This window comes from Poecilia latipinna, unplaced genomic scaffold (genome assembly GCF_001443285.1).
Source record: "Poecilia latipinna isolate Pla-1442-1.1 unplaced genomic scaffold, P_latipinna-1.0 Scaffold1308, whole genome shotgun sequence".
Taxonomy (NCBI): domain Eukaryota; kingdom Metazoa; phylum Chordata; class Actinopteri; order Cyprinodontiformes; family Poeciliidae; genus Poecilia; species Poecilia latipinna.
The window spans coordinates 118,690-146,007 of record NW_015113924.1 but is presented as its reverse complement, the minus strand read 5'-3'; the positions used below and the strand labels follow the sequence as shown (position 1 = coordinate 146,007).

The following is a 27,318-nucleotide window of genomic DNA, read 5'->3' as shown; positions in this document are numbered from 1 at the left end:
CAAGCCTTTGTTTCAGTTTTCTGATGGTGTGATTTGGAGATTTTTTTTGTTTGTCTCCATTTCCATCGTCTTCATTAGAAACAGTACAAAGATCACCTTAGGTTCTTGTCAAACCTTGTGCTTCACAATTCTTATTTTAGTTTTTTCTCTTTTTTTTCCAGTTTGTTTGCAGGTACAGGCAAATTTATTCATTTCATTTTTGCCGAAAATCCACACCAGATCTACAAGGTTAATTCTGTTTCCCATTAGAGAAAGGGGCCACAGTTATACTAAAGGGAAACAAGAAGACATAAACAAATTAAAAGTTCATGTTAATACTATAAATGACAAATTGTACATTACTCTCTGTTCAAAATATAGTCCGTCAGTAAACAGCAGTACATATAATGATAGACCCCCCCCATCATTTGAAACTCTGACCACCTTCAGTTTGAACTTCCAACGTAGAAAGTGAGAAACTCAATACATCTTCCTTAACTACACGCATAAACACTTCCATGTGTTCCCAAGGAACATTACCGACGTTAACTCTTTGGGTCCAGGATGTGCAAAGTATATCGCCAGTGTTGTGTTACGGTTCGTTCAGAGCAGCGTAATGACTTCCATTTGTCGGTGTGAGCGTACCTTCTCTATGGACTCCAGGGTCTCGGTGTATTTCTCCTCTGTCTGCTTGATCTCTGTTAAGCAGCAACTCCTGATGTCGATCTCTGCCTGCTTCTGGAACGCCTGCATGCACGCACGCACACACACACACGCATACAGACGCACGCAGAGGCCAGTTACTATGTGTCGGCGATGTGGGCTTACAAACTGTCCAACCAGATGTAGTTGATCCAAGCCCCAGAGTGAGGTCAGGGGTTACACATGCTCACTAAAGTGTCTGCCAAATATGAAAGAACTTTTTTTGCTTAACCAAAGGGAGAAAATGTGGCAAATTAACTAAGCATGAAATTATGTATCATGTTTCTGCCTGTTTTCCCTTTGAAAACTAATTAGGTGGAAAATTGAGATATTTAGCTTAAATTTAGTCTGATCTGCAAAAGCAGGAGTGTGTTTTTTGTTTTTTTAAACCGTTTCACCATCTGGACGTGAGATGGAGGTTACAGACGGAACACAAACCGGAGGAGGGATGGCCTCTGTCTTCATCAGGTCCTCGTAGATCTCGCCGCCTTCCTCGTCCTCGTACACGCAGGCGTACAGGTCCTCCTCGTCCTCCACGCCGTTCTCACTGTGGACGCACACAGAGCGTGTGAGTGGGGCGATCCATGCAACGTTGCGTGGAAAAATGGCTTCCGCCATCCACGCAAAAAGGCTCACGCAAAGTTCTGCTTTTTTACAGCTGTGGCCTGTGATGCCGTGCCACAAAATCCTTTCAGAAGAGGATGCTGGGTAATTTGGGAGTGTGAAGGCAGTTACGGAGCAGCCTACATGTTTTATTTTCTTAATGCTCACATCTGAGTTCATGAGGGCAAGTCGGAGGGAAAGCTTAGACTTAAGCTTTGGTATCAAATAGTTCTTTCTTGAAGAACAAAAGGTCAGCGAGTACAGCGGGAGGCACATGTAGTGGGATCCTTATTAAAAATGAATAAAAAGCTTCAGAATCAATTCATCTTTTGTTGTTGTAACGCAATTTCAAATCCAAGTCATAATTTAAGTACAGAAGTTTACATATACTGAAAAAAAAGACTCATATGCTTTTGTTCCCCCCCTCACTATCTGGAGCGAGATCAGACCAAACTTCTGCTGTTTTGTCAGAATTACCTAAATTATTTCTAAATGCTAAATGTCACTATAATGAGAGAAAGAATATGTCAGATTTATGTTTTAATGTCTTCAAAATCAGAGGTTTACATACTGAATTATTACCATCTCTTTAAACTACAATGGATAGACCGGATCCGTCATTGGGCCTGGTCTATCCAACAATCCGGCAGTATGTAAACTTATGGTTTCAACTGCATTTAGATTTTCTGACAGAGATTTCTTACAGGTCTATTGTATCCCTTTACCACAAACTGTGTGAAAGGGATTAAGAACATACTGAACAAAAATGATTAATTATTCCTCCAGTTTAATGTTTTAGCAATACCTCCGGCACTCTTAACTTTACCAACATGTTTCTTCTCACTGGAAGTAATACTGATGTTTTGTAGTGGTCCAGTCAAAGTCCAGACTTTAATCTGATAGAGAATCCATGGACACACCAGTGGAAACATGTAAAAGCTGGTAGGTATTCATAAGGAGTAAAAATCTGCCAGTAAAAATCAGTTGTTAAACGCAACTTTAATAAAACCGATTTTCCTTTCGTATTCTGTTATCATCTTTTCACAAATTTTTTCCCATCAGGCTCAGCCTTCCTGAAATGAATTTTACACCCCCAACATGGCAGTGGTTTAATAACGCTGGACTTAGCTACGGCTCTCCTTTCCAAAAAGATTTACAACATACATTATTATTATTAACCAACTGGTAATTTAAAACTGCACAGGAAATTTCGGGCCGGTCCAACTACAAGAAAGATGCTGTGTATAAAATGGATATTTTTCTGCTGCCTGTGCGAGTCGCATTCACAAGTAAATGGAGATTCTGATGAGAAAAGCAGAAGTTTATGGCTACATTTCGGGTTTTTAAAGATCTAGAAAGTTTCTCTTTGCAGATCAGATGGATTATTTCTGCAAAGTCAGCAGTCTTCATGCTTTTCTATTTCTTTTTTTTTTTTTTTTTTTTTGCATGTAAATTTCTGGCTCTGGCTTTTACGTTTGGAAAACTTTAAATGTGTCCGACCTCATCCTGCAGCTGGCTGGCTGGTTTATCTCTGCCGCTGCTTCCTGTGCAAATGGAGCTGTCAACGCTAAACATAGAGCAGATCACTGCGAGGCGTCCCGACATCTTTATTACCGGAGGACTCATCTGCCCCCGCAGGCTTCAGTTACAATCCTAAAACGTCTTCATAGCACGACTGAAGAATTAAACTGCACACAAAAGGTACCATTTCAAAGTTTGGTGTATTTTATGGGGGATTTTATGTAATTAGACAAACACTAGTTCTGGAAAAAAAATGAAGAGCCCACTTCACGGAACCCCATTGAAAACCTCCTGGTTGTTCCACCAAACATTAATTTCTGAACACTTCCTGAGTTAAAACATTAGTATTGTTGTTTCTAAACGAATAATTTGTTTTCTCTGAATTCTTCAAGGCCTGAAAGAACTACATCTTTTTCATCATTTTCTTCACCATTTCTCATTTTTTGCAAATAAATACACAATTTTTGCTTGGAATTTCAGAGACAAGTTGTCAGTACTTCACAGGATAAAAGAGCAATGTTCATTTTACTCCAACATATACCTATAAAAAGTAAAATCAGAGAACCTGATCATTTTAAGTGGCCTCTCAAATTTTTCCAGAGCTGTAATTGTGAAATAAAAAGCAAACGCTGAGTTTTCAAAACAGTTTACATCGAAGCGCGGCGTGCGTTTGGCTTCAGGTCCTTTTACTCCAATAGATCAGGGAGAAATTTGTGGAGATGTTTATCCGAGGCTTCGAACGTCTCACGGAGGAAACGGGGCGCACAGATTTCAGTTTTCTGGCCAATGCAGAGTTTGTTTGTTTTTTTAAAGGCTTTATTGGCTCTAGTGGCCTTTCTTTGATAGTTAGTTGACAGGAAAGTGGGTAATGAGAGAAGGGGAAGACATGCGGCAAAAAGTCGCCAGGCCAGGAATTGAACCAGCGACAGCCACGTTGAGGACTGAGGCCTCCATATGTGGACTGTGCTTAACCCCTGAACCACCACAGCAAACCCACCGATGCAGAAAAGTTGAATAGTTTTTGCAACGTTGTGACCGAAAATAGAACCGTGGACGAGCCGACAGCTCAAATTCAGTTCAAAACGATTCTCAGACGAAAATCAATAACAAAAAGGCCAATGTGTTGTCTGGCTATGTTTAGATGAAAGCATAACTCTACCCGCTGACCTACTTGCAGTTAGAGTGGATTACATTGTACGGCTATTTTTCTTTGACTTTTGAAAAGTTCAAAAGTCTCAAAATGTGCCAGCATGAAGCTAAAAAAGTTGATGTAATTATTTTAATCTCTTATTCTGTCTGATCCCGGGACATTAACCTCACGAGTAAAAATCATGTCGGGCTGATCTGGATAGCATGAGCTGTATCGTTTCAAATAATAATAATAAAAAAATCTGTTATTCAACAAAAATCTGCAAAAGCTTGCACTAAATGGGGCGTGAATAACGGATGACGAAAGTCCAGTCCCACACAACTTGTGGTAAACTGAGAAAAAGCTGTGGGGCGGCGAGGGGAGACTGAGCGCACGCTGGGAGCAGCGGAGGAGGTGGCTGCCTTCCAGTCGACACCCAGGGAACAAACGCTGCCCTCGTCAGCAAAACGCTCTTTTGTTTTAAAACGGCAGGAAGCGGAGACGTTTGTGTTCGAGGAGGAAACGTACTCGATCAGGTCCTCCAGGTGGTTGTAGATGTCCTCGTCTTCCACGCGCTCCTCTGTGGGAAAATGCCTGCGAGAGGAAACGCACATTTATTATTTGTGAAATTATCAGAAGATGTTTTACTGCGTGTTAGGTGCACAGTTTTTTTTTTTTTTTTTTTAATAAAAACGACGTACCTGATTCCCGTTTGCTGTGCGATGCTCGTGTGGGAAAGTTTGGACAGCGTGTCCATAACCTGGGACAAAAAGAGAGAGATTGTTTTAGTTTTTTAATCTAACTTTTTTTTTTACATCACAGAACAGAAACTGAATGTTATCCTACGTTTGGACACAAGAGGGCAGCATTTTCTAATACTTCTGAAAAACCTGAGCTGTTGTTACAGTAGAATTTTATATTCAAACCTTTTTACAGTAAATCCAGTTAAATGGAGATTATTGGCCATATCCCTTTACCTCCACCATTTTAGCCACATAAACATATTTTTTGGGAGATTTTAAAAGGACAAAATCACTTCAAATGGTAAATAATTGTTGAAGGAGAAAAGCGGTATGTGATTTTTATTTTTATATTATTTCCGGACAAATATCTGAAACTACACTGGATGGTTTTGTGTACAGCTCCTCTGCTGTTATATATTTGTAGAAAAACCTGCATGTCCTTTGAGACACGGCTAACTGCACAGCAGGTTTTCCTGCGGCTTTCCTCAACAACGTTTACGTCTAAAAGTTTTCCCGCCATGAAAAAAAATAAATAAAAGTGATAATATTACCTAATTAAATTTGGTAGTCAGTTGGTATTCCCAGAGTGAGAAGGGATTCATACCACACACTTTTTAGATATTTTTCTTGCACAGTTTAAAAACCTAAACTCCTTTGTGTTATTCTGCCTCATAAAATTCTAACAAAATTCATGAACATTTCCAGAAGCAACAGGGCAAAATTCAGGTATTTCAAGCAGAAACAGTAGTCGGAGCTCTGCCAAACGCACACAAAAAGAAAACATTACCTAACCGCAAGAGTAATTGATCACTAGGTTTGTACGATTACTGATATACGGCCCATACATTAAAGCTGCTGTGCTCAGGCCTTCCCCCTGTACTGTGCACATGTTTGAGCTAGCGATGAATCATCCCTGATCTCACCTCTTGAATAAAACTTTAATGTCGCTCATTCACGCCCGACGACCCCCTTCCACACCACGCTTCCCTTCCCAGGTCACGGCTGCACACTTTCATCCACACCAAACGCATCACATGTGTAACATGGATAAATCTGCCCCGCAGCCAGCTCTCCACGATCAATACCGGTCAGTCACACAGCCGGCCTGTCCCTCCCCCCCTCAACCTCCCCCGCTCCGTCCAGTAAATGGAGTAAACAGTGGCACGGTGAGGACAGACCCAGGGATCAAGTTGTCCCGGCCAACATCCTTCCCCCAGCTCCAAACTCACAGAGCTCTGGAAGCTGCTGCTTTTTAAATCAGCATCTGTGGCTTTTACTATCAGAAAAGCCCGTTAGGTGAGCTGGCTCCTGTGGGGTCGCGAGGTGAAAAAGAAAACGAGTGACACTTCCACGCTCCCGTCGTCGTCGTCGCATCCGAAAACATTTCCGACCGCTGGGAACAAGTTGACGTTCGGCTGCGTGACGTCAGAGCAGAGTTTGTTTGTTTGCTTGTCGGCTGCAGCTTACGATCAAAGAGAAATATCAGCAGGGAGCAGATGAGTGGTGGGAGGTGGCGACTCCGTGTGGCTTCGCAGCAGTGGGCGGCTGCAGATCATCGGGAGAACATTAATTAACTTGTACGCACTGACTTTAAACTGTCATTAAAACACTGAAAAATAAAAAAAAAATAAAAAAAATCTGCAAAAGCTGAAAAGTGAGCTGCAACACATCAGTGTGCCGCTGTGCATTCTTTAAAATGTTTTATAAATATAAACATGACAGCTTCACGTCTGGTAGACAAAATCCAGGGGGAAAACCCCCCCACAAAACTCACTGAATGTATCCTAATCCAATTGCTTTGGGTGCCAAGGTATCACAGTGTGTACAATCACTAAGCAGATTGTGTTCCTCAGCAGTAGTTTATCTGCTGAGTGAATACAACACACAAAGTCGCTTCAAAAATTAACTGAAGTGAATGATTTCAACCTGAGGGGAATCTGCTGAGACTGTATGGTGCTGTGCAAAATGACATAAAAAGAAACAAAACCTAAGTAAAGGTAGTGAACAAAAAGGAACTGCCGTTTACCAGTAGCAATGCTAACCATGCTTGTGAGGTGGCATCGTCAAGGGGTAAAAAAAATAAATAAATAAAAGGTGAGAAGAAAGCAGAATCAACAGCCAGTTCCAAGACCTTCTCAAGTTGCCAAACACTCTTATTGGTTTTATGCAGGATTTGCAACACACCTGCACTTCGTTAGACTGCACCATGAGAGGACAGGTCACACCGAGCAAGAAAATCTCAACATAGAATCAGGAGTAAGGTTATTAATCTAATTTGCAAACTAAATGATCTGCAAACTAAAGCATTTATGGCAGGGCAACTCGAAAGGGTCACTTTAAAGAAAACAAACAGTGCAAAAAGAAAGAAACTCCTCCGTTTGGTTGTATCTGATGATGCAAGCAGTGACATCATACAATTTGACCAGGAAGTGCTGGGTTGGCCCCTCCCACACATCTCAAGGGACAAACAATGGTGAGTGCAAAAGATGCTAAGTTTCGACTCTTCAAGCATTTTGTCTCTGTAATATTACCAACACCATTTTTATTTTTTTTTTGCACACAGACCACTTTCTCAAACACACAGTGTGACATCACCCCTGCTCCTAACGTAAATAATTACTGACAACTCGCTACGGGAAGACCGACATCTGTCAAAACTTTACAAGATCCAGAGACTGGAAACTATAATGGATGTAGCTCTTAAAGAGAGTAGTTATATAAAAGCTATTTGAGACGGACATCTTTTAAAAGTCATGCAAGCAAATATTGTGTTCCCAGTTGATTTCATTAGTCATCTAATGTTGATCACTAAACCTCATTTTAATATAACCTTGTAGCATAATAGCTTTAAAAAGACAAAAAAAAAAAAGACACGAGTGTGCGTACATAGATAACGTTTAGTCCTAATTTATCAATGCTCGTTCTTTTCAGTGCTGCAGCCTGAAACGTGTGAACGACCCATTTATGGGTCAGAGGTTCTCCCGTCTTCCGCTAACGCTTTGACGCGCAGACGTTATGAATACTGATCTCTCCACTAATGAAGGTCGTGTACGACATCTGGATGCCGGTTCGTAGGTACAGCGTGTGCAGAAGCTGCTGAGGATATCTGGAGGTTTTCCAGTTGTGGCTTTCAGGAGACTCTCCAGGGTGAAGGGCGGGAGAAGCAAGCGAGGGGCTACAATATTTTGGCTTCGCTGACTTTATGAGTCACAGTTTCACAAACTCAAATGACCATCTGTACAAAACTAAAGAACATGAATTAGATTTGTTAATACTCATAGGAGTGAGATCAGCATATGGGAGTGTCAGACTCTAAGAGGATATTTGGGTGTTTACTCCTTAACAACCAGGAAAGGAAAAACATATGGCATCACCTATAGTGATGCTGTAATCTCACACACCTATAGTGTGTGAGATTTTTTTTTTACAGGTCACTACACTTGTTTCAGGGGACTTTTTGTCCAGAGGAAAAGGGGCAGGAACTCTAGCACCACCTCGTGTCTATCTCTGCGTGTCTCTAAGCCAAAGATAGCAACGAAAGCAGCTCTCACACCATTTCTTGAAGAAAGTGTGTGATAGAAACCGTCATCAGGGATGGAAGCTGTTTGCTCAGTTCTCTTTCTGAATTTTCTCATCCGTAGAAAGTACTCCTCTTCTAGTAGTTATGCGTCTTACTGCGACTTACATCAGATTGTTGCTCGTTATCCACTGCAAAAACATGAAATGTTATAAAGTATTTTTGATCTAGTTTCTACTGCAACTATTTTTGTACTCTTGAAACAAGACAAGACTAACTTACAAGTAACTTGTTAGCAGGAAATAAGTTATAAGTGAAGTTATTTGGCAGTGGAGCGAGTAGTTCCTGATCAACATTAAAAAATTATCTAGTATCTACTTGAAACAAGCTCTTATATCTTGCAGAAAAGTTATTTGTAAGTCAGTTCTGTCTTCTTTCAAGTGCACTAAGGGATTTGCACTAGAAACTAGACCAAAAACACTTGGTGAGGTTTTGTGTTTTAACAGTGTGACCTTGGTTTTGTTGAACGTTTCTTTCTTGCTTGCTCAGAATGACGGGAGTGGAAAATCAACAACTCAATGCGATTGGTTGGACTCGTACAGCTGGATGAGATGGCTCGAATTAGATGACAACGTGATGGGATGACATTTGAAAGAATGTTTTTGGATTGAATAAAACGCTGCACTTTTCTCTATACAGAGCCAATAACGAGAACCAAAACTGACACGTACAGTCCGCAGTCTATTTTAAGACGGAAGTCATTCATTTCACACGCAGCTTCTGCGTATACACAGCAATAACGCTGCGGGTGTCACATGTATTTATATTGATAATTAAAATATTAAAATATTAAAATATAAAAAAATTAAAATATTTCATTAGAACAGAGCAACAGAAAGTAGGTCATTAACGTGAAGTGGAAGTGAATTACACAAAAGTAACAGTTTCAAGAAACAAAAATCTAAAGAGAGCAGCTTGTGTGTAATTTAATCTCACATTACCTAAAACCAGCAACGGAGCTACAGTGCAGTGGCTTAGATTAAATAAACTAAATAAATTTGCCATGTTTTACAGGGTTCTAGTCAAAGTCCAGTTCCAAATCCAATTGAGTTTTTATTTGTAGAAAAAAAGAAACTGCAAACCAAGTCGCATTTTCCTTCCTCTTCACAATTATGTGCTGATTTGCATACATTTATGCATCTATAGATGTATCTTTAATGGGATAAACTATGAATATAAAGTGATGTGAATAGGCCTGCCACAATAGCTAATTTTGCTGGATGATAAATTGTCCTTTTAATTATTACAATAAATTATGATATTGTTGAATTTAGACCATCTTCAGGTAATATATAAAACAAAGAAACTATAATTTTTGTAAAGAACATTTAGTATTGGAACTGGAAGATATTTTAAATATCCAACATAAAACACAACAACTAAAAACAGTAAACAAAACAAAAATTTAATCTGCTTATAACTAAAACCATGAATAGAATGAATTATGATGTCTCTCCAAACAAAAGTACCCTTCAAAAAGTCTTAAAATTCAGATTGGAAATTATCGAGCTTATTTTAACTTATCACATCATTAACTGATACCATCGTCCACCACTGTGCTCTTCTGTCATGAAAAAACACCTTGATTTCAGCCACAATTGGTTTAGGAAAGCAAAAGAACACAGACTGCAGCAAGACAGCACAGCAACTCATGCAGGCCACGAAACGGTGTGCATGCTTCAAATGAATTTAAGAATCAGAAATCATGTCTGAGGATGTAGCATCCCACCACGGGCGCTCAGATCAGAGGTGAAACGGTCTGCAGGAGTCATGTACCGCCATGTAACCTCAGATGATCAAGGCTCTTTGATGGAGGCTAATAAACCTGCCCCGGCTGGCCGCGGCCGCTCCTCTGGATCAACCAAATCACTATAGTCCAATTAAAGCCCGGAGAGGGATGTGTCTGTGCAGCAGAAACCGAGCCAAGAGCACAACATGTGGATGTGCGCTAACGTCTGTTTGAAGCCGCGCAGCTGCTCGGCACCAAAATGTAATTACATAATAGAAAGGTAACAAAAGAAGATAAGAAAATCATGTATATACTGTATACTGTGAGCATTCCTAATCACATCAGGCTGAGGGTGTTTGGAAAGAAGTGACATCAAAGATCAGCAGCAGCGGCCGCACACATCTACTGATGATCTATTCTTTATTTATCCTGACAAATCATTCACTCTTATCTAAATATAGAGGACACCTCCTTTTTCTTTTTGTTAAGTTGTGTAGTTCGCCAGCAGTCTTTATTGGTTTCAGATACAACCCAGCGTGCTGTCCCAGTTTTCTGCTCTCGGCTTTTATGCAGCCTTTCTATGGTTCCTTTTATTTTTGTTCCTCTTCCCCCCCCTCCATCTAAATTAGTGATTACCAGCTAAAAATAGAGTCCAGTTAGGTATTCCACTAGAATACATAAACTGATTGTATTGAAGGTTTTACAAAAGGAATTGTTTTTATTTTATTTTCTCAAATTTGTGACAAATATTTCTACAGTAAAAAAAATCTTAAAATAAAGATAAATGGACGGAGGGACCAACGTGTGGGATGATGGAGTGATAAAACCTTTAGAAAATGTGATGAGGAAAAAAAGTCTAGAAACATTTTTCCACATTTTTCTTCAACTCACAAGTAATGATGACATGTAGGCTCACTCTCCTTATGTTCTTTGACATGAATATTAATCAGCATGACAGCTTTGAATAAGTTACTGTTGCACTGAATACACAGATCCAAGAAAAGTACCGACTTTTCTGCTCTCATCTTACATCTTGAATCTAAGCGTACGTCAATGAATTTGTGGAATTACTGAACACTGATACAGTCATATCTTTGAAGTCTATGTCCTGCTTTTCATTCACTCCTTAAATAGTGTATGTGAATCAGAATCAATGGTGTGGAATTCACAGTAAAGTGATTCAAGACGGAGTGCATAACTTGTTTATGACATTCCTGCCTTTTTTCTTTATTTTTTACTCTTAAAAATCTATTGAAGGTCTGTGAATTAAATCTCAAAGCTTAATGAGAGCCCTCAAGTGGTCAGACAATTATTCTCAGTCGATTTCGAGCGTTTAGTATGCCAGAGTGAGTGAAGCATCTGGTTAGCAAAACAGTGAGATTAAGTAATGTAATGATTGGGTCCGTACTGTGATATCTGTGGCAAAGTAATGTCTGTGTATTATTCAGTAGTGATGCCCATTTCTAGATATAATGTTTAAGAGTCTCAGATGTTGTGACTGACCACGTATACATATACATGTATAAATATATACATGTCCCTTTTTTTTTTCTTTTTTTTTTGGCAAGTATAATTTTATGGTTTTGTCACCTCATCCCATTCGAGAGAAATATAGCTGAGTGAACCTCACCATACTAACCAGAAGGTGTTGGGACCTTCTGTTCACTGTGGTGTGTTGAACTGACTCCATGTTGGTGGTTATAGCAACAGCCGTATTTAGTCACAAAGCGTGTGAAATTTATAACATTAACTGGTGTGTCCCTGTGTGAAGAGAGCTTCTTTTTAATGTAAAATAACAATAAAGGAAGATTGAATATTTAGATGAGCTAAACACAATTGAGCCTTCAAGCTGGGTTTAGCAAAAAAAACAAAAACAAAAAAAAAACACATTTTTGTTGAAATTACCCAAACCTTTTAAAGAAACATCATCCATAAAGTAGTTGTGTGTACTGTAACCACAGAAAGCATCCCATTTTTTAAAAGAATGCACAAGTACAGCTGGTGTTCAAACCAAAGTGCAGTTTCTTTGTTTAGAGTTACGGTGGTGCAGCAATGCTGCTGGGCTCTTTGAAACCAGACCTGGTCCCTGTATACATATTAACAGGTCATTTCGATTCCATTTGAAGTAAGTGATCCCCCAAAAACCCCTCGCGCTGGAGCTGTGTCTCTCTCTCTGTTTGCCGTTGCCTGATAAAACATTCATGAAAAGCTGGAAGCTTCCGGTAAGTCACTACGATCCCCTTTTTACGTTGTCAGAAAACAAACCATAATGGGGCAGCTTCCTGAGTTTTTCACCATGGTTTGCACATGAAATTGATTATTGCTACTTCTCCGTAAATGTTTGAGTGTGTTTGTTAAATTGTGTCGCGATTGCGAAGCACGGATTTCTTGCAGATGCAGCCAGTGCATTAATTCCAACCCACAAAGAGCAAATGAAAAGTTGATTGGCTCAGAGGGAGATGAGTTAATGTTTGACAATCAGTGCCATCCCTCATTAAGGCCTATAATACATAATTAGTGTGTTTGGATACACACACACACACACACACACGCGCGCGTACGGCTGATTAAAATGCTGAAGGAGTCACTGCCATTTGTCGTTTGACTTTGTTCGTCGCAATCCTAATCAAACATCTTTCTCGTAAACTTGTTTATGGGATACAAGACATTTGTACAACATGCTTTTATTTGAAGGATTTCAGGCATGAGATTGAATTAAAATTAAAGTAATCTCAAACATTCTTTTAATTAATAATTTAACTGATAACACATTTTTGACACAAAAAGAACCAACATCAGGTGTTGTTTGTGAACATAAAGTCTACCAAAATGCTCTACTGCAATGTGAGCAGTTTGACGACTGTGTCCTCAAAACCATGATTTCTCAACCAACAAACTAATTTTGCTAATCCAATAAACACCTAAATTCATATTCGTTGTTTGCACGACGTGCAAGTCAACAATCTCTATTTAATATAGAATGTTCTTGATAGCAAAAACACAATTTATTTTTTATCTAACCATAAATAAAACTAACCCTAACGAGACTGAGTAGAACAATTTGACGTTCAGCTGTTTCTAATCACTGCTGCTACGTGTTAGCCATGAACAGCTAGAAGAAGCTACGAAGGTGGCATGTTCATGTTCACGTGAGTTAATCCTGTTTTAAAGGATGTAAACTACAACAAAACATGACCTCAAAGCGTCTGCGGATTGCTTGCTAAGTTTTTTCATTTTTTTAAGGTATTACTTCGTACAACGAGCTTCTTCAAACATTCTACTCACACTACCAGCTTTCATGTCTAATAATACATCGCTCAGTCAGTCATAGCCAATAGGGAAAATTAGAAAACGAAGCTTTGAGTATTTTTTTTTCTTATTTTTTCTAGACGTAATAACATCTCAACAGGAACAGGGTCAGAAGTGAGGTTATTCTCCCTGTCCAGGTAAATCACATCAACCTTGGACAGGGAGCCCCGCAGGACCCACACTCATCATCAGACATCCTCACACATGGATTCACGCCCTCGCTACCAGGTCTTCAAAAATCCTTCACCCTGACCTTTCCTGTGCGCTTTAAGTTCGCCTTATTAGGCCGGACTTTTGCTCGTACGATCGCACGTTCGCTCGGTTTTCTCCATGAACACACCGATGCTCCGACACACACATCCGATCCGTTAAATTTTTACTCCACAGCGTTTGATTCGGCAGGACACCCCTCAAGAGACACACACCAGCACACACACACATCCTGCTGTCACATAACTCTGTGTGACAGATGAGTGGAAAATAAAACTGCTCTAGGTGTTTTAAAAAAAAATTGTTTCGGCTCTTAAAGCAGGTCTAACCCGTATGTTATTTATCAAAATGACATTTTAATAATTCATTTTCATACATCTTTTAATTACAGTTTCAATAAGAAAAAAATTAAGTTGAAGTTATGTCAAGAGTAACATGAAATATTCAAGCATTTTCCCGGTATAACATGGAAGTGATATTGTATTTATAGAAAGTATTGGTATTGGCAGGTATTCTCAAGACTTTTGTTTATTGTTTCTTCACGTTGGCATGACAACACTGTTTAGTTAGACAAAATTTTAACAAAGACGATAAAAACACAGAGTCCATTTAGAAAGTTTGAGAATAAATTTGAAACGATTTCTCAAGCACAACAAGCAGCTTTGTGATTGAATTAAACAATTCCCATTAATTTAAATAAGAAAATGATTATATATCTTCATGATACGTGTCAAACAAACGATTAAACAAAACAAAACAAGTGATAAATTTGTGAAAAGTCGAAAAGTCAGGGTTATCCTGGCAACAACCGAGCTGATGACATCACATTTGACGAGTGGTAATACACACGAGCCTCGTCAATAGGCAAAATGGAAAAAGGCTCACAGCCAGAAGTTAAGTGTCTGCAGTGGAGGGGCTCTCAATCTTAGCAGCAGGCAGAAAACAACCTGAACTAATGAGCAATGAAATCTCCACTCTTATGGTTCTAATGTGCAGCCTCGGCCATTTAGTGGGGAAACCAGCCTTAGAAGAGGCTGCAGTCCGAGAGCTGAAGTTTGACACCCAGGGGTTCCTCCAGAGCTACACTGTACTTTGCTCTATCCATTTTCCCTTCAAGAGCACCTTCGGTTAGCTTGTGGCAATGTAAATAAAGGGCTACTGTTTTTTCTTTAAACAATTGCTTTACTCTTGCCCCAATTCTGTAAAACACAGAGCTACGTTTAGCTCTGTTTACACAAGATCACTGCCTAGAAACTGACGGTTTTTCAGATTGGCAAAAAGTTCCCTGTTTAGACAGCGCCACCGAGACGCCTAGCGTCAAATGCAGTTATGCCAACCTACTAAACGGCACTGCGTTTTAGCATGTCGTAGAATGTGCATGAACAAAATGCTTATGTAACATATGTATTCCTTATCAGAAATAAACTAAACTGAACAGGCTAAGTAGCACAACACAGCACTATGCTATCTGCAATTGTTTTTGTTGTTATCGGCCCATTCAGGCCTACCATAAACCCTGCAGTAGTGCATTTCTAGCATGTGTGCTTTCACACCCGTGGAGCAGTTCACACTTATTTGTGGTACTTTTTCTGTAATGCCAGGTTTCAAAAAGTGCCGGTGTGAGAGTCTCTGGTGTTGCGAAAACGAACCATTGTTCACAACAAAATTGTTACGGTTTAACTGAAGAGCTGGGTGTAAATTGTTAGAGTACATGAAGAACATCACAAAACGGCTCACTGCAGCTCCTCCAGAGTGACCACAGGTCTTTTGGTTGCCTCTCCAAATGAACGTCCTCCTTGTCTGACAAAGCTAGTTTAAGTGGAAAGCCATGTGTTGGTAGGCTTGGAGTTGTCCCATATACTCTTTCCATTTTCAGATGGGGGGACAGGACAACCTTCAAAGCTTGGGATTTTATTTCATAACCTCACCCTGGTCTAAATATTCCCCAATTAAGTCTCTTGACTTGTCCTGAGTGTTATTTGGTCTTTTTTTTTTACATATATGCAGGCATTTTGTGGTGCAACTTCTTTTGTTTTTTTACAGTACTTAGAGAGGTATCGGCTAGGCATACAGCAAACGTTTTAAGTTCGGGAATCAAACTCCATGCAGCTGTGTCTTGACAAACTACGAACACGACTTCTTGTGGCATTTCATCTTCTTAATCATTTTCTTACTGCCACTCGTCCTATTTGAAGTCATGTGAAATTGCCTACACAGTATGCAATCATCGGTGGGATCATAATTACAAAAGACTGTAAATGATTCACGGTCAACAATTACAACCTCAACGGCTTCCTCATAGGAACTGAGGTAGCGATGGGTGTAATCAAGTTCCTGGAAAGCCAGATAAGCCTGGATCTGTGGTGCTGGGGTCCAACTGACCACCAATCCGAGGAGAAAACCTGCATGTCATGCAAATGAAAAATTATACTGGCAATCAAGCTGGCTAATAAAGTGGATTCTGAATTAAAGTCTCCAGATCCTCAAATATAGAGGCTGAGTTTCCAATGAAGGATCTGGTACTTTTTTTTTTTTTTTAATTTACAGCCATTCTGGGTGTAAGCAAAAGCTCGAGCATGGGCTATCCATCTTGCTACACCTTGCAGCACAATTCATTGTGGTGCTTTACATGTCAAGCATTTTACTGGCTCCTTCTGTCGTTGCTGGATTACAGTGCTGAGCAGAGCTATAAGACGGGAGCCTTGAATGAGATGGTCCCAATAAATCCAGATCTCAGTGGAATAAGGAATACATGATCAAACGTCAAGGCAGAAAATGCCTGGAAGGGAAATAAAAAAAATTTTTTAAAAATCCCATTTTCCATTCCAGTAAATAGAGGCAGTCTATCTAGTGTGCTGCTTTTGGATCCAACATTGACATCTTTATTGCCTGTTCTTCTCGTTCTGCTGGGAAGCGTGGACATTGGAGAACACGAGAGGCTGGATGTACGCCGAAATACTACAAAACTAACCAGCCCAAATCCTAAAAGTCAAACCGCAGCGGAGACACTCGCCCACTCAGTGATGTTAAATTCTGATGTAAGTTATGGTAATGCGAGAGGTCTTCTTGATGTTGATAACGTGACACATCACACCGAGTGATGAAATCTCAATCTGGGTCTGAGTGTGCAGCAGAAAGGCGAAAAGACAAAACAAGCAGCAATAAACTCCTCCGTAAAGCAGCAAATGTGTCTTTTTCCACTTCTGGATCTGAGCTGGTAAAAAATCTCTCGCCTCAAATAGCCAGCTTGTCAAATCCATAATGGCGTAAGTGGGTTAGCATCAATTAGCATACCCTGAGGACTCCCCATTGTAATCATGAGCACTTAAATACTCTGTTTCAATTCTGAAGGGTGGTTTCCACACATTAGTCATGCGTCAATGTGCAGCCGGAGTCATTTCTCAGGGACCGACTTGAATAATTGAAAAACACAAAGTAAAATATGATTGCTTATTCAAAACAAAGCCTTGGATTAACTTAAAGATAAAACCAGCACATTATGTTTTTTTTTTTTAAATTCCAATTAAATCACCTTGATTTTGTATCTAGTCTTTATTTTAATGACGTGAACCAGTTCTCATTTCCATGCAAAAGTAGTGATTTTTAATGGGACGTCGTTACTGACTTGATCCTTCATGTTCACAGTCAGTTATGAACCCAATCCTACCTGCACAGAAACTCTGAATATAATCTTTTTTGGGGGACGGTAATTTCCAAAGATTACAAGTGGTTTTATAAGATACATTTTTAAACTAAAACTACAAGAATCTCTTCACATCCTGGCACTATGAAAACAATTTCAGGATTTCGGTTTTGCAATACAGAAACTTATGAGATCATTTGAAACTAAAATTAAATGGAAGTAAACAATAAAGGCTGGACGGTTTACCAAAATCCATGAAAACTAATATTCTTACAAAATTATTATTCTCATTTACATAACTCCTAATTGGCTTGTATTTTGTGATGACCTTAGACATAAACCCCGTAAAGAGTGAAGAATGTCTTATTTTTGACCTTACAAAAAGAAATGCCTCTGCCACATTGTTTAAAAAATACTAATATTATACACAGGGATCATTTCAGAAAGGCTTCCATCCACAACCCACACAAACTCGAGCCTAAACGTTGTTTTAAACACGCCAAACCTGCAGGGGGCAGTGTAGCGCAAAGCGATAATCTGCTTTGCCAACCAGACTGCTTCAAACAAACCACGACTTCCTGTTGGGAATTAAACAAAGCGCTGGGACGTTTACTTGTATTGACAAATATATTGGTTGAACTACTTTTAAATAGCGTATCAGAATAATTATTAACACACGAGGCGGCGTTCATTGAGAACTGTGGTTATATTGGCACGTTATGTGTCGCGGACTGGACCCCAAGTCTGTGTTTTCCCATGTAAACACACAAACACAAAAATGTGAGTTTTCTCAAATCTCCACCTTGGTCGGAGATTTGCATAAATAATTAGTTTTAGTGATATTTAAATAGAGTTTTCATGTGAATGACAGACCAAAACACATAAAAACATATTCCTTTTCCCAGACATCCAACTACATGCAGATCAGGCCTCATAGGTCTCTTTTAATCAGAATTTTATTTTCATGAAATATTTCTCAGCTGTATGATACGTACAGATGCTGCCAAAGTGCATCTTATGGCAAATCAGAAATTCTCCCACTGCCAACGTTGCAGTCCTAAAGCTCCTCGTTTTGGCTCTTCCTCTTATTAGAATATTGAATAGTCACTTGTGGATAGTTCTCATTCACTAACTGCACAATCATAAATACTGTATCACCCCGATTCCCTTCAGCATGCTTCCCTCCCTCTTCCAGAGAAACTAGAAACCAAACTTTGGCTTTTCATGTAAGATGGATTACAAGGCTGACTCCATGTATTATTTCATTGATTGAATTAATTTCTGCTCCCCTTCCCCCTCTGCAGTGGTGTGCTATTTCAAAACTGCTTTTTCCTGGGAATTACGTAACTCAGAGGAGCCGCTTTATTCTGAGGTGAGCATAGATTTTTTTGTGTGTGTGGAGGATGGAGATTAGCTTCTAAAACTGTCCCCCCACCCCCATTTTCAATAGCAGCGCAACCACCCACTCTACCTCCATCTTTAGAGAGCAACACGAACCCCTCCCCAACCCGCCTCGAGCATCTGGAAGAAGCGCTGTTGACTCGGATGTACGCGCGGTACTCCACGTGGCCTCGGCAGGAGGCTTGCATTACAGAAACAAAACTCGGGCAGATCAGAAGGACATTTACGTCCCTGTGAAATCCCACACGGCGCTGCTTAAAGCTCAGGGACCCCGGGCACCTCATCAAAAGAATTTACGAGAACGTGTTGCCTAAAAAGCGTCAGACAGGAACTGCACTTGTTGAAAATAAAAACTCACTCGTTAGCCCTTCTTCTGATCAAAACAGCAGGTGCCTTAGGGAAACCGAGGGGGGAGGGAGAGACAGGACCGAATACACACGCAGACGCTTACGCACAGCTCCATCTGAGCGGCACGGCTCGCCCATCTGGAAGAGGAAACTGACCACAGGCGATCCGCGATGTCGAAAGATTCACCTTACAAAGTCGTCCAAAAGCGGGATCAAAGCGCTGTGGCTTAGCTCTGATGTTTAAACCACAGAGAGGAACGCGGAGAACTTTTCTGAGCACTGTTTGTACGGCAAATTTTGATCTTTTTTTTTTTTCATCCTGAGAAGAGAAAATAAAAAATTGTCCAGAGAGAGAGAGATCTAGACTATAAGGCCCTATCAGGTTTGTGAAGCATAATTATTTTTGCAACAAGACGTTACAAAACTGATTTTAAATTTCTCTATTTTCTTAAACACCTTTAAGTTTTTGTGAGGTTGACGTTTGTCATAAATGAAAGACCCACTAATCCATGATCACTGGGTTGTTTGGTAACTGAGGTAAGGCTGTTCTCCAAAACAATAGCTTGCTGACTGCTTTCTGTTGGGTAAAACTAATCATTGTTTTTATCAATTTATTTGAGTGTTTTATCTAAATGTGTTCAGTTACCCAACTGGCTCTGACCAGTTATTCTTTAAGGTTCTTTCTTTATTTATGATGTAATCTCCCACTCAAGGGGTCCATCTGTTCTGTTATCTCAGCATTGTTTCACTGAAGAAGGTCATCATAAAATTCCCAACCAGAGTTGAGCAGAGCTCACCAATCTTTGATCCCGAGCGGGTTAGAGGTTGTGGATCTCTCCATTTGAAAAGGAAGGCATAAAAACCTCATTGGTCTTGTGTCTGGTTCTTAACAGGTCTTGAGCCAATTTTTAAAAAAACCAACACTTTCCATGGTACAAAACAACTGAACTAGTCATTACAGCTTCACACAAGCCCCGACCTTATTAAACAAATCCTATTTTTATCAAATAAGATAAGAAAAAATGCTATAAATAAACTGAAGTGGATTTACTTTATTACAAGAGAAATAAAGAAAATACAAGAAAATTATATATATATATATATAAATCTTGGACATTTTTAAGCCCCTCCGTCATTTGACAGGCTATAATTAATACCCCTGACTGTTGCACATGGGCAGACATTATAGACTTTATGCAAAGAGTTCATCCCAGAGGCAACTAAAATCAATCAATTAAAAAAATCCTCTCTAAATATCATCTCATGGACACTGAATTAAATGCGTCTTTCTCACCGGGAGCTCACAGCGTGTTGAAGAGTTATGGACAGGACACCTTGGTTAGGAAGCTCATTGCAAACCTTTAGTTGAAATGGCGCCTTTAACTCCAGCCTCCAGTACAGAACAGAGAAAACTAAAGAGAATGCAAAGTATTAAGCTTAACTCGCCCTGCAGTTTTAACAAAAGGAGGTGAAGATGTTACCCTCCCGCACCCAGAAGGTGAGCGATGCTCAGAAGCGCGGCAGACATAACATCTGTCCGTTTTGGAGAAGCGAAACCATGAAAAAAAGAAAAAGAAAAAAAAGAAAAAGAAAAAAAATCCTTGGAAAAAACTCACGGCCGAACCACGCACAGGGTAGAAAAAAAAAAAAACTCGCAGAGTTCAGTTGTTCGGTTTGGTTCAGACAGATCCAACTGACAGATGAACCAGCGCGGATTTCTCTGCAGATGCGACCAGGAAGAATTTGTGAGCCTGTGCGTTCAGACCCCAGCGGGTTTAGTGCTGGTAATTTCATTTAATTTATTATAAGTTATTGGAGCCACAGTCAGTGGTTTGTGTCATTACAGAGAAGAAGTTAGGTACATTTATCTGCTTTATGTGTGATGGGATCTGGATTCAATTAGGTGAATATTAAGTAAATCGCATAAAAATGCGGCTAAATAGTCTATGTTAATATGTTTTGACAGGAAATTTGACAGGTAAAAATAGTTACCTGTCGGACCAGAATTATTTGCCTGATGGTGGCTCAGGCTTTTAATGAGTTTGCAGCACACAGAGAAACACTTAAGAGAATGTGTGATCTAGTTGTGTTGATCTACTTATTGTAGTTTAAATAGAGGAATAGCAGCTGACTGGTGAGGGAGGAAAGAAATGAAAGCGCTGAAGTCCGTTAGTCAGAAACAAGCGCAGCGCACAGGGCAATAAATGCGCATAAATGCTCCACCGTTACGCTCCAATTAATCACACATGAGATGACAATCGACAAATATACAATATATAGTTACGCTGCTCACGTTAATGGTGTTTTCAAAACAAAACCAGTAAAAACTTAACTGAGTATGTCAGATTCCCTCCTCAGCCTCGTCTTGATAAGAACAGAGAGCAGTCCGCTGGTTTCGTGTCCAGACTGTAATAAAGCGCAGCTGACCACTTGGTGTGCAGGCAGTTTCAACTTTACGCACAGAGAACGTCGTGGAGCTCATTATTAACCATACTAAGAACCATATCGATCAGAGTATCACCTCTGATCTGGACGCTTTAACGGACCAGAGGCTTTGGAGCGTCCAGCGCAGCTGATCCGCTTCTGCGGGGTTTTTCTCCCGCAGGCCGAGAGAAGTGATGCGGGATCAGGAAACGATCAGACTTCTGCCGTCTTCTAATCACGTCATTTGGTGAAATGTTACCTGATTTCAAAAACGTTCTCGCAGAGAAATACTAAATGCTTCGTTTGATGACTACAAATTGGAAATAAAATGATTTTTTTCTTTGACGGACAACGATTTTTTTTTTTTTTTTAGAGGATCAGTAAATAACTTATTGGTGTTTTACCATCACCACCAGGTATGAAGTGTGAGTAGCAACACAGCGCAGCACAACTGAAACATCCAGGAGAACAATTTCAGCTTGTTTTTATGAGTACAAGTATAAAGGAGGCTGGTGTCGTGTCTGATATAAATCTATTTATATATATCATCACATGGACTTATATAAAGTTATATACATTTTCTTTTCATATATGTATTATTTATTATTATTTTTCTTCTTTAGATATTAAGTTGGCTTAGAATGATTCCAAATAATGTACAGGAATGACCTGGTGCTGTTACATGTCAATCATCAGATGGGGCCACTGGGGAGGCCAATCAGATGACAGGGATGAGGGGTCATCAATAGTAACAATGGTTACCATGGTAACAGCATCGACTAAAAGTTGGTCCTGCAGTTAAAACTTTTCAGTGAAATTCTAGACATTGTCTTTGCGGAGCTGTTCTGAATTTTAAATCCTTCCAGCAATCAACAAAAAATATTTATTACTGCACCATGCAAAGCAGTGACTTTTGGTGAATAGCACTTTTAATTGTGTCTCATAACCTGGACAATTTCATATTTGACCTTTAACTATCTTCCATGCCAAGGATACGTTAAGTTGGTGTTTCACTTTTTAAATTAAACCGTCTAAATCGTGTTACACAGTTTTACACTTTTACAAAGCAGCAAAAATGTTAGGTTTCTATGGCCTGTGCCTGAATTCTACCGCAACAGATGGGAAAAAAAAAAACTGTCTGAAGATGAAATACTGAGAATGCAAGAAGCTGCATCAACAGAAGACGAATCCCGACAAACCAAAAAGGATCCAACAATCTGTGTTGAACATTCCTGCAACAAATGTCAAAACACTTAGCACCAAATCTCCTGAACATTCGACAGGTCAGAGCTGTTCTGACCGCCATTTTAACAAACGATGATTCATGCGGTATGACATCTGCATATAAATCTTCATGCTGCATGAAAGTTGGATGGTTGGGTGAGGTTTCAATTTTATTAATCTAACGTTTAAGTACAACTATTACTTTCCCCATCATGTAAGCCTCTCAACTCGCAGTGCTTAACATTCTTCAGTTGAACTACCAATTTAAGACTAAATTTAGGAACGTTTTGGATCGCTCCGCGATCGGAGTGACGCTCCGGACAAGCAGTCACCATCGGGAGCCAGAAGAAGGGAGGTCTTGGTTCCCTGCCAGAGGCGCTCTTCTCCCTCCTTCTGTTCTGCTTAGTCAGTACCAGACAGGAGAGAGGAGCCGCACAAAATGTGTTTGCACATGTCATTCATGAGGTTACCCAGACGGTAGCTGTGAGATGCGTGAGGGAAAGGAAAGAAGCAGAAAATGGAAAAAAAGAAATGCCCAAGCTGTTTTTACTTGTGATTTTTTTTCCTTAATCTAGCAGCATTTACATTTCTGGCAAAGAAGCAATCCGGCACTTCAGGTGAGCGTCAGCATTCACACACACACAAATGTTCCCTCTTAAATCAGCACAGGTGAACGGGCATCGAATCCAGCAGCTCAGATAACTCACTGCCTTTTATCTAAATCAAACGGCATACGCTTTGGCTCGCTATGAAAGTTTTGGTTGAACCAGATCTTCTTTTTTTTTTAAACGGAGAGCAACTGCGTCGCTGTGTTTCCGTGCATCTGCAAGGAGATGCGGGTCTTTGCCCATATAGTTCCACATTTATAGAAGCTGGAGGGGGGGGGGGGGAAAAGCCCTCCGAAAGAAGGACAGGGAATATTGAGATGGTTCGTTCGAAGGCTTGCACATCAGTCTTTCTGGTCTTTGATCTTAACGACGGTTGTTCGTAAGCTCTCCGGTTCACACTCACTAGTGTCATTTAAATTCACAGAATTGATCTGAGCCAAGTCACTCAAACACCCTGCCTTTATATTTATATATCTAAAGGCTAATTGTTGATGGTTAACCACTTCCCGGGTAAATACACTTCTCTGGAATAGTTGGAATGATTTTAGGAAAACCTGTGACTGCAGTATTGTAGTGCATAGGTGTCAAATCCAGGCCAAATTTGGCCCTGCAGTGTAATTATATTTGGCTCACAAGATCATTCTGACTGTAGCCGGCCTGCTGCTAGGCAGCACACATGCATCACTAATAATACTGAAAAATCCCAGAGTGCTCTGCAGGTGTGTTGGCACCTCAATCGGGACCCTCAAACCATCCTTCCTCTGTCGACATTCAATGTCATTATGCCAGGTATCTGGTCCAAGCCAGACATGTTTGAGTGTGGAAAAATGAGCCTTAGTGAATGTTTTCTTAATGCTACATTTTCGCTGAATTTAATTATTACTACTAGCCTCTGGGAAAAAAAGGCTGACACCGAAATTCAACCTGTATTGCGACAAACAGGGGACGATGCATGATATTTCTTTTTAAATTAGCAAGAGGAGCAATGTGATGATTTCCTGGAGGCGGAGTTTCAGAGAGAGCAGGAGTTTTTAAAGAGACACAGTTTGTTAAATTTCGAAATCAAATTTCTTTTAAGTCATATTTGATATACACAGCATTTTTAGAACAACTGGAGTTAACATAGTTACTTCATTGTGCTATAAAACGGCACTACATGCCTGGAAAACACATAATGCTGCCCCTTAAATATGTAGGAATATACACCTATTAAACCCACGTTGTACCATAGCAGAAGCTAATGTCTCCATGCAGCTTCTGTGACTTGCAAATGCCAACCAATAGCATGTCAAATAACTTTGTGGCTATAGGGATTTCAGCTTCCCAAGCTGCATTTTTTTTTTTTTCAAATATTTTATATTTTATAGTGCAATAAAAAAAATCTATAAAAGGATTTTTCAGGAATAATTTGGAGTCACTCTCCGAAAAATCTGCAACTAGAATACTGAATGGTAGTGAGGCAGGAGTCCTCCGTACTTCAGATAATTCCAGTTATCTTATTGAGTGAAGGAAACGTGTTTCAGCCTTTTTATAGCCAGCAGGACAACAGGCCTGGAAAAGGGAAACTTCATTACAGACACCCAAAACAAAAAACACCAGTGGTACTGGAGCTTTTGCTTGAGTTTTATTAAAAACATTTAAACCATGAGCTTTTTTAAAATATATATATGTCAAATTTTGGCCAGATTGAAAACTTCAGAAAACCTTGATAACAATCACGGGCCCATTTGTGGTTTGGTTGGTATGAAAAACTTCCCACCTTTCTATAGATGTGGTGTTTATTTGTTTGTTTATTTTCTAACTTTTTGAAAAACTGATTTTCAGCTGGTATGAAGTAAAGCTGGAACAAAAAAAAAAACTTCCTTTATAACGATTTCCCAGGCAGCACAGGATTCTTCTTTTTTTTTTCTGGGGTCTTAAACTTTGACACATTTACGCATTATACTTCAACTTCCCGATCCCCGTGACCAGTAACAGGAACCAAGAGGACGGCGTGGAAGTTCAATTGTTTTGGCCTTACATGCCCACAAAATATCTACACAGAACATAGGAAGAGCCAGGTTTTTTGGCCTCGTGTATAAAAGTTTAAGATCCACTGGGACTACAGTTTTTTTTTTCTTACAACATGAATGCACCTTTTATTCTCCCGTTACACATTAAATAATATTTGAATTTTCAGACAGAGAACAACCGGTGTGATGTTGATGTGACTGTTTCCTCTTCCTGTTTCCTGCTGCTGAATCTGGAGATGAGTCAGTCCCCATGAGAGTCCCTTCTACACACACTCACAACAGAAAACAGCACAAACACATGGAGAAACCTCTTATTTCCATGTTTTTGCTAAAGACATGAATGTGGCATTTTGAATGTTGCAAAATATGCTGTGAGAAGAGGTTTTTTCTTTTCTTCTTTTTTTTAACCTTTCTGTGAGAACTGTATGTAGGAAAATGGAGGTTATTATTTTTTTTTTTTTCCAATTCCTACATGACTCCCTTCACACCGCTGCCTTTACACCAGTTGAGATCAGTTCACGCATTTATTTGAATGCTTATGAAATGTGAACACGGCAAAGACTTTGCAAGAAGTGACTTCAGTTAAACCGTTTTGCTAAGCGTGCAGTAGTTCGGCTGGTAGTGGGTCGTTAAGCTGGTTTTAGATGTAGTTCTTCCACAGGTTTCGAAAAAGAAAAAAGCATTTGAGCACTGACTTTAGCAATTACCATTTACAAACCAGTACAAGTCAACTGGTTCATTTTCTCGAGGAATAGAGGGGAAAAAAGCATGCCTTTGGAACTGATGTTTTGTTCAACAGTACGCAAAATTCATAGATTAATAGATGCATGTTTTAAGGTTATGTTTCTGTGTTAAACTGGTATGAAGAGAAAATAACTATGTGTTTATTGCAGAAAATTAAAAAGTGGTGAGTATTTGGATTGACTGGAGAATTGGGCAATCCTTGGGTATAGACCAGTGGTTCTTAACCTTTTTTGAGGTACCGAACCCACCAGTTTCATATGCGCATTCACTGAACCCTTCTGTAGTGATAAATAAAATATGATTTTTTTTTTCCCCAAATTTAAAACATCTAAGATCACTAAGTCTTCTTAAAAGGTAGAGTCTCTGAGAACAGTTCTTCAAAATATAGTCGGTGTTTTCAGCAAAGTTGAGCTGACTGTCCAGGAACGACCCAAGGTATTTAAAATGTGCCACAGTTTCAACAGGTTGGCCATCGAGAGAAACTGGAACCACTTTAAGGTCTTATTTAGATCATTTAATTAGCTCTACATTCTTAAGAGAATGAAAAATGAATAATAAATAATAAAGACTTTGCGGTATTCTGATTTAGTAATGCAATTATATTAGTTGTGTTACCACCCCCACGCCACTAGAGGCAGTAGCAGGCCAGAAAAGATGNCCCCGAGTCCGCTGCCGGAGCGCAGCCCCCAGAGTTTCCCCGAGTCCGCTGCCGGAGCGCAGCCCGTTCCAGAGTTTCCCCGAGTCCGCTGCCGGAGCGCAGCCCGTTCCAGAGTTTCCCGAGTCCGCTGCCGGTGCGCAGCCCCCTGATCTCCCGCCTCCAGAGCGTGCTCCGTCCGAGCCTCCTGCCGGCTGGCCCCTCTGCCGGCCTTCTAGGGCCTCCAGCCGGCCCCACGGGCCCGAGGGCCTCCTGCTGCGGTGGCGGGAACGACCGCCGGACCCGGCTCCACGTCTCTGGTTCCTGCGCCGGCGGAAGAGACCGCCGGACCCGCCTCCACGTCTCTGCTTCCCGCGCCGGCGGAGGAGACCGCCGGACCCGCCTCCACGTCNCTGCTTCCGACGTCGCCGCCCGCCGCGGCTCCAGTTCCGCCTCCAACGTCGCCGCCCTCCAGATCTCCCGCGGGAGCACCGCCTCCTGTGCCGTGGTCGGCCCCCGGACTGTTTTTCCGTGTTTTAGTTTCCTGTTTTGGTTTTGGACTGTTTTCTGGACTCTGGCCCTCCTGCCATAGCCCCTCCGCCCACCCTGCTGGGTTGTTTTTGGTTTTGGACTGTTTTCTGGACTCTGGCCCTCCTGCCATAGCCCCTCCGCCCACCCTGCTGGGTTGTTTTTGGTTTTCTGTTTGGGCGTCTGGTAGCCGCCCCTTGCGGAGGGGGTACTGTCACGATCTGTGTTTGTGTGTTTATTTTTGAGTTTTC

At 40.4% G+C, this 27,318-nt stretch overlaps 1 protein-coding gene and 1 long non-coding RNA gene across 8 annotated transcripts in view; one reads left to right on the top strand and one right to left on the bottom strand.

Annotated features, from left to right (window-relative positions):
• vav3 (vav guanine nucleotide exchange factor 3) overlaps window positions 1–27,318 on the bottom strand; it is a 111,100-nt gene that overhangs the window by 51,270 nt on the left and 32,512 nt on the right. For 3 of the 7 annotated variants that reach the window (XM_015055292.1, XM_015055293.1, XM_015055294.1), the window contains exons 3-6: window positions 4,636–4,694; window positions 4,463–4,528; window positions 1,120–1,228; window positions 625–726 (exon numbers count right to left, since the gene is read on the bottom strand). In XM_015055292.1, coding sequence (XP_014910778.1) covers window positions 625–726; window positions 1,120–1,228; window positions 4,463–4,528; window positions 4,636–4,694 — 336 coding nt within the window. Of the gene's footprint in view, window positions 1–624; window positions 727–1,119; window positions 1,229–4,462; window positions 4,529–4,635; window positions 4,695–6,144; window positions 6,293–6,703; window positions 6,808–27,318 lie in introns of those variants that run through there. The other 4 variants (XM_015055298.1, XM_015055299.1, XM_015055295.1 and 1 more) reach the window with 4 other exon arrangements.
• Window positions 20,555–27,318, top strand: part of LOC106961518 (uncharacterized) — a 20,336-nt gene continuing 13,572 nt past the window's right edge. Inside the window, exon 1 of the long non-coding RNA XR_001427786.1 lies at window positions 20,555–21,742. This is a non-coding gene — a long non-coding RNA (uncharacterized LOC106961518). The remainder of the gene's footprint in view (window positions 21,743–27,318) is intronic.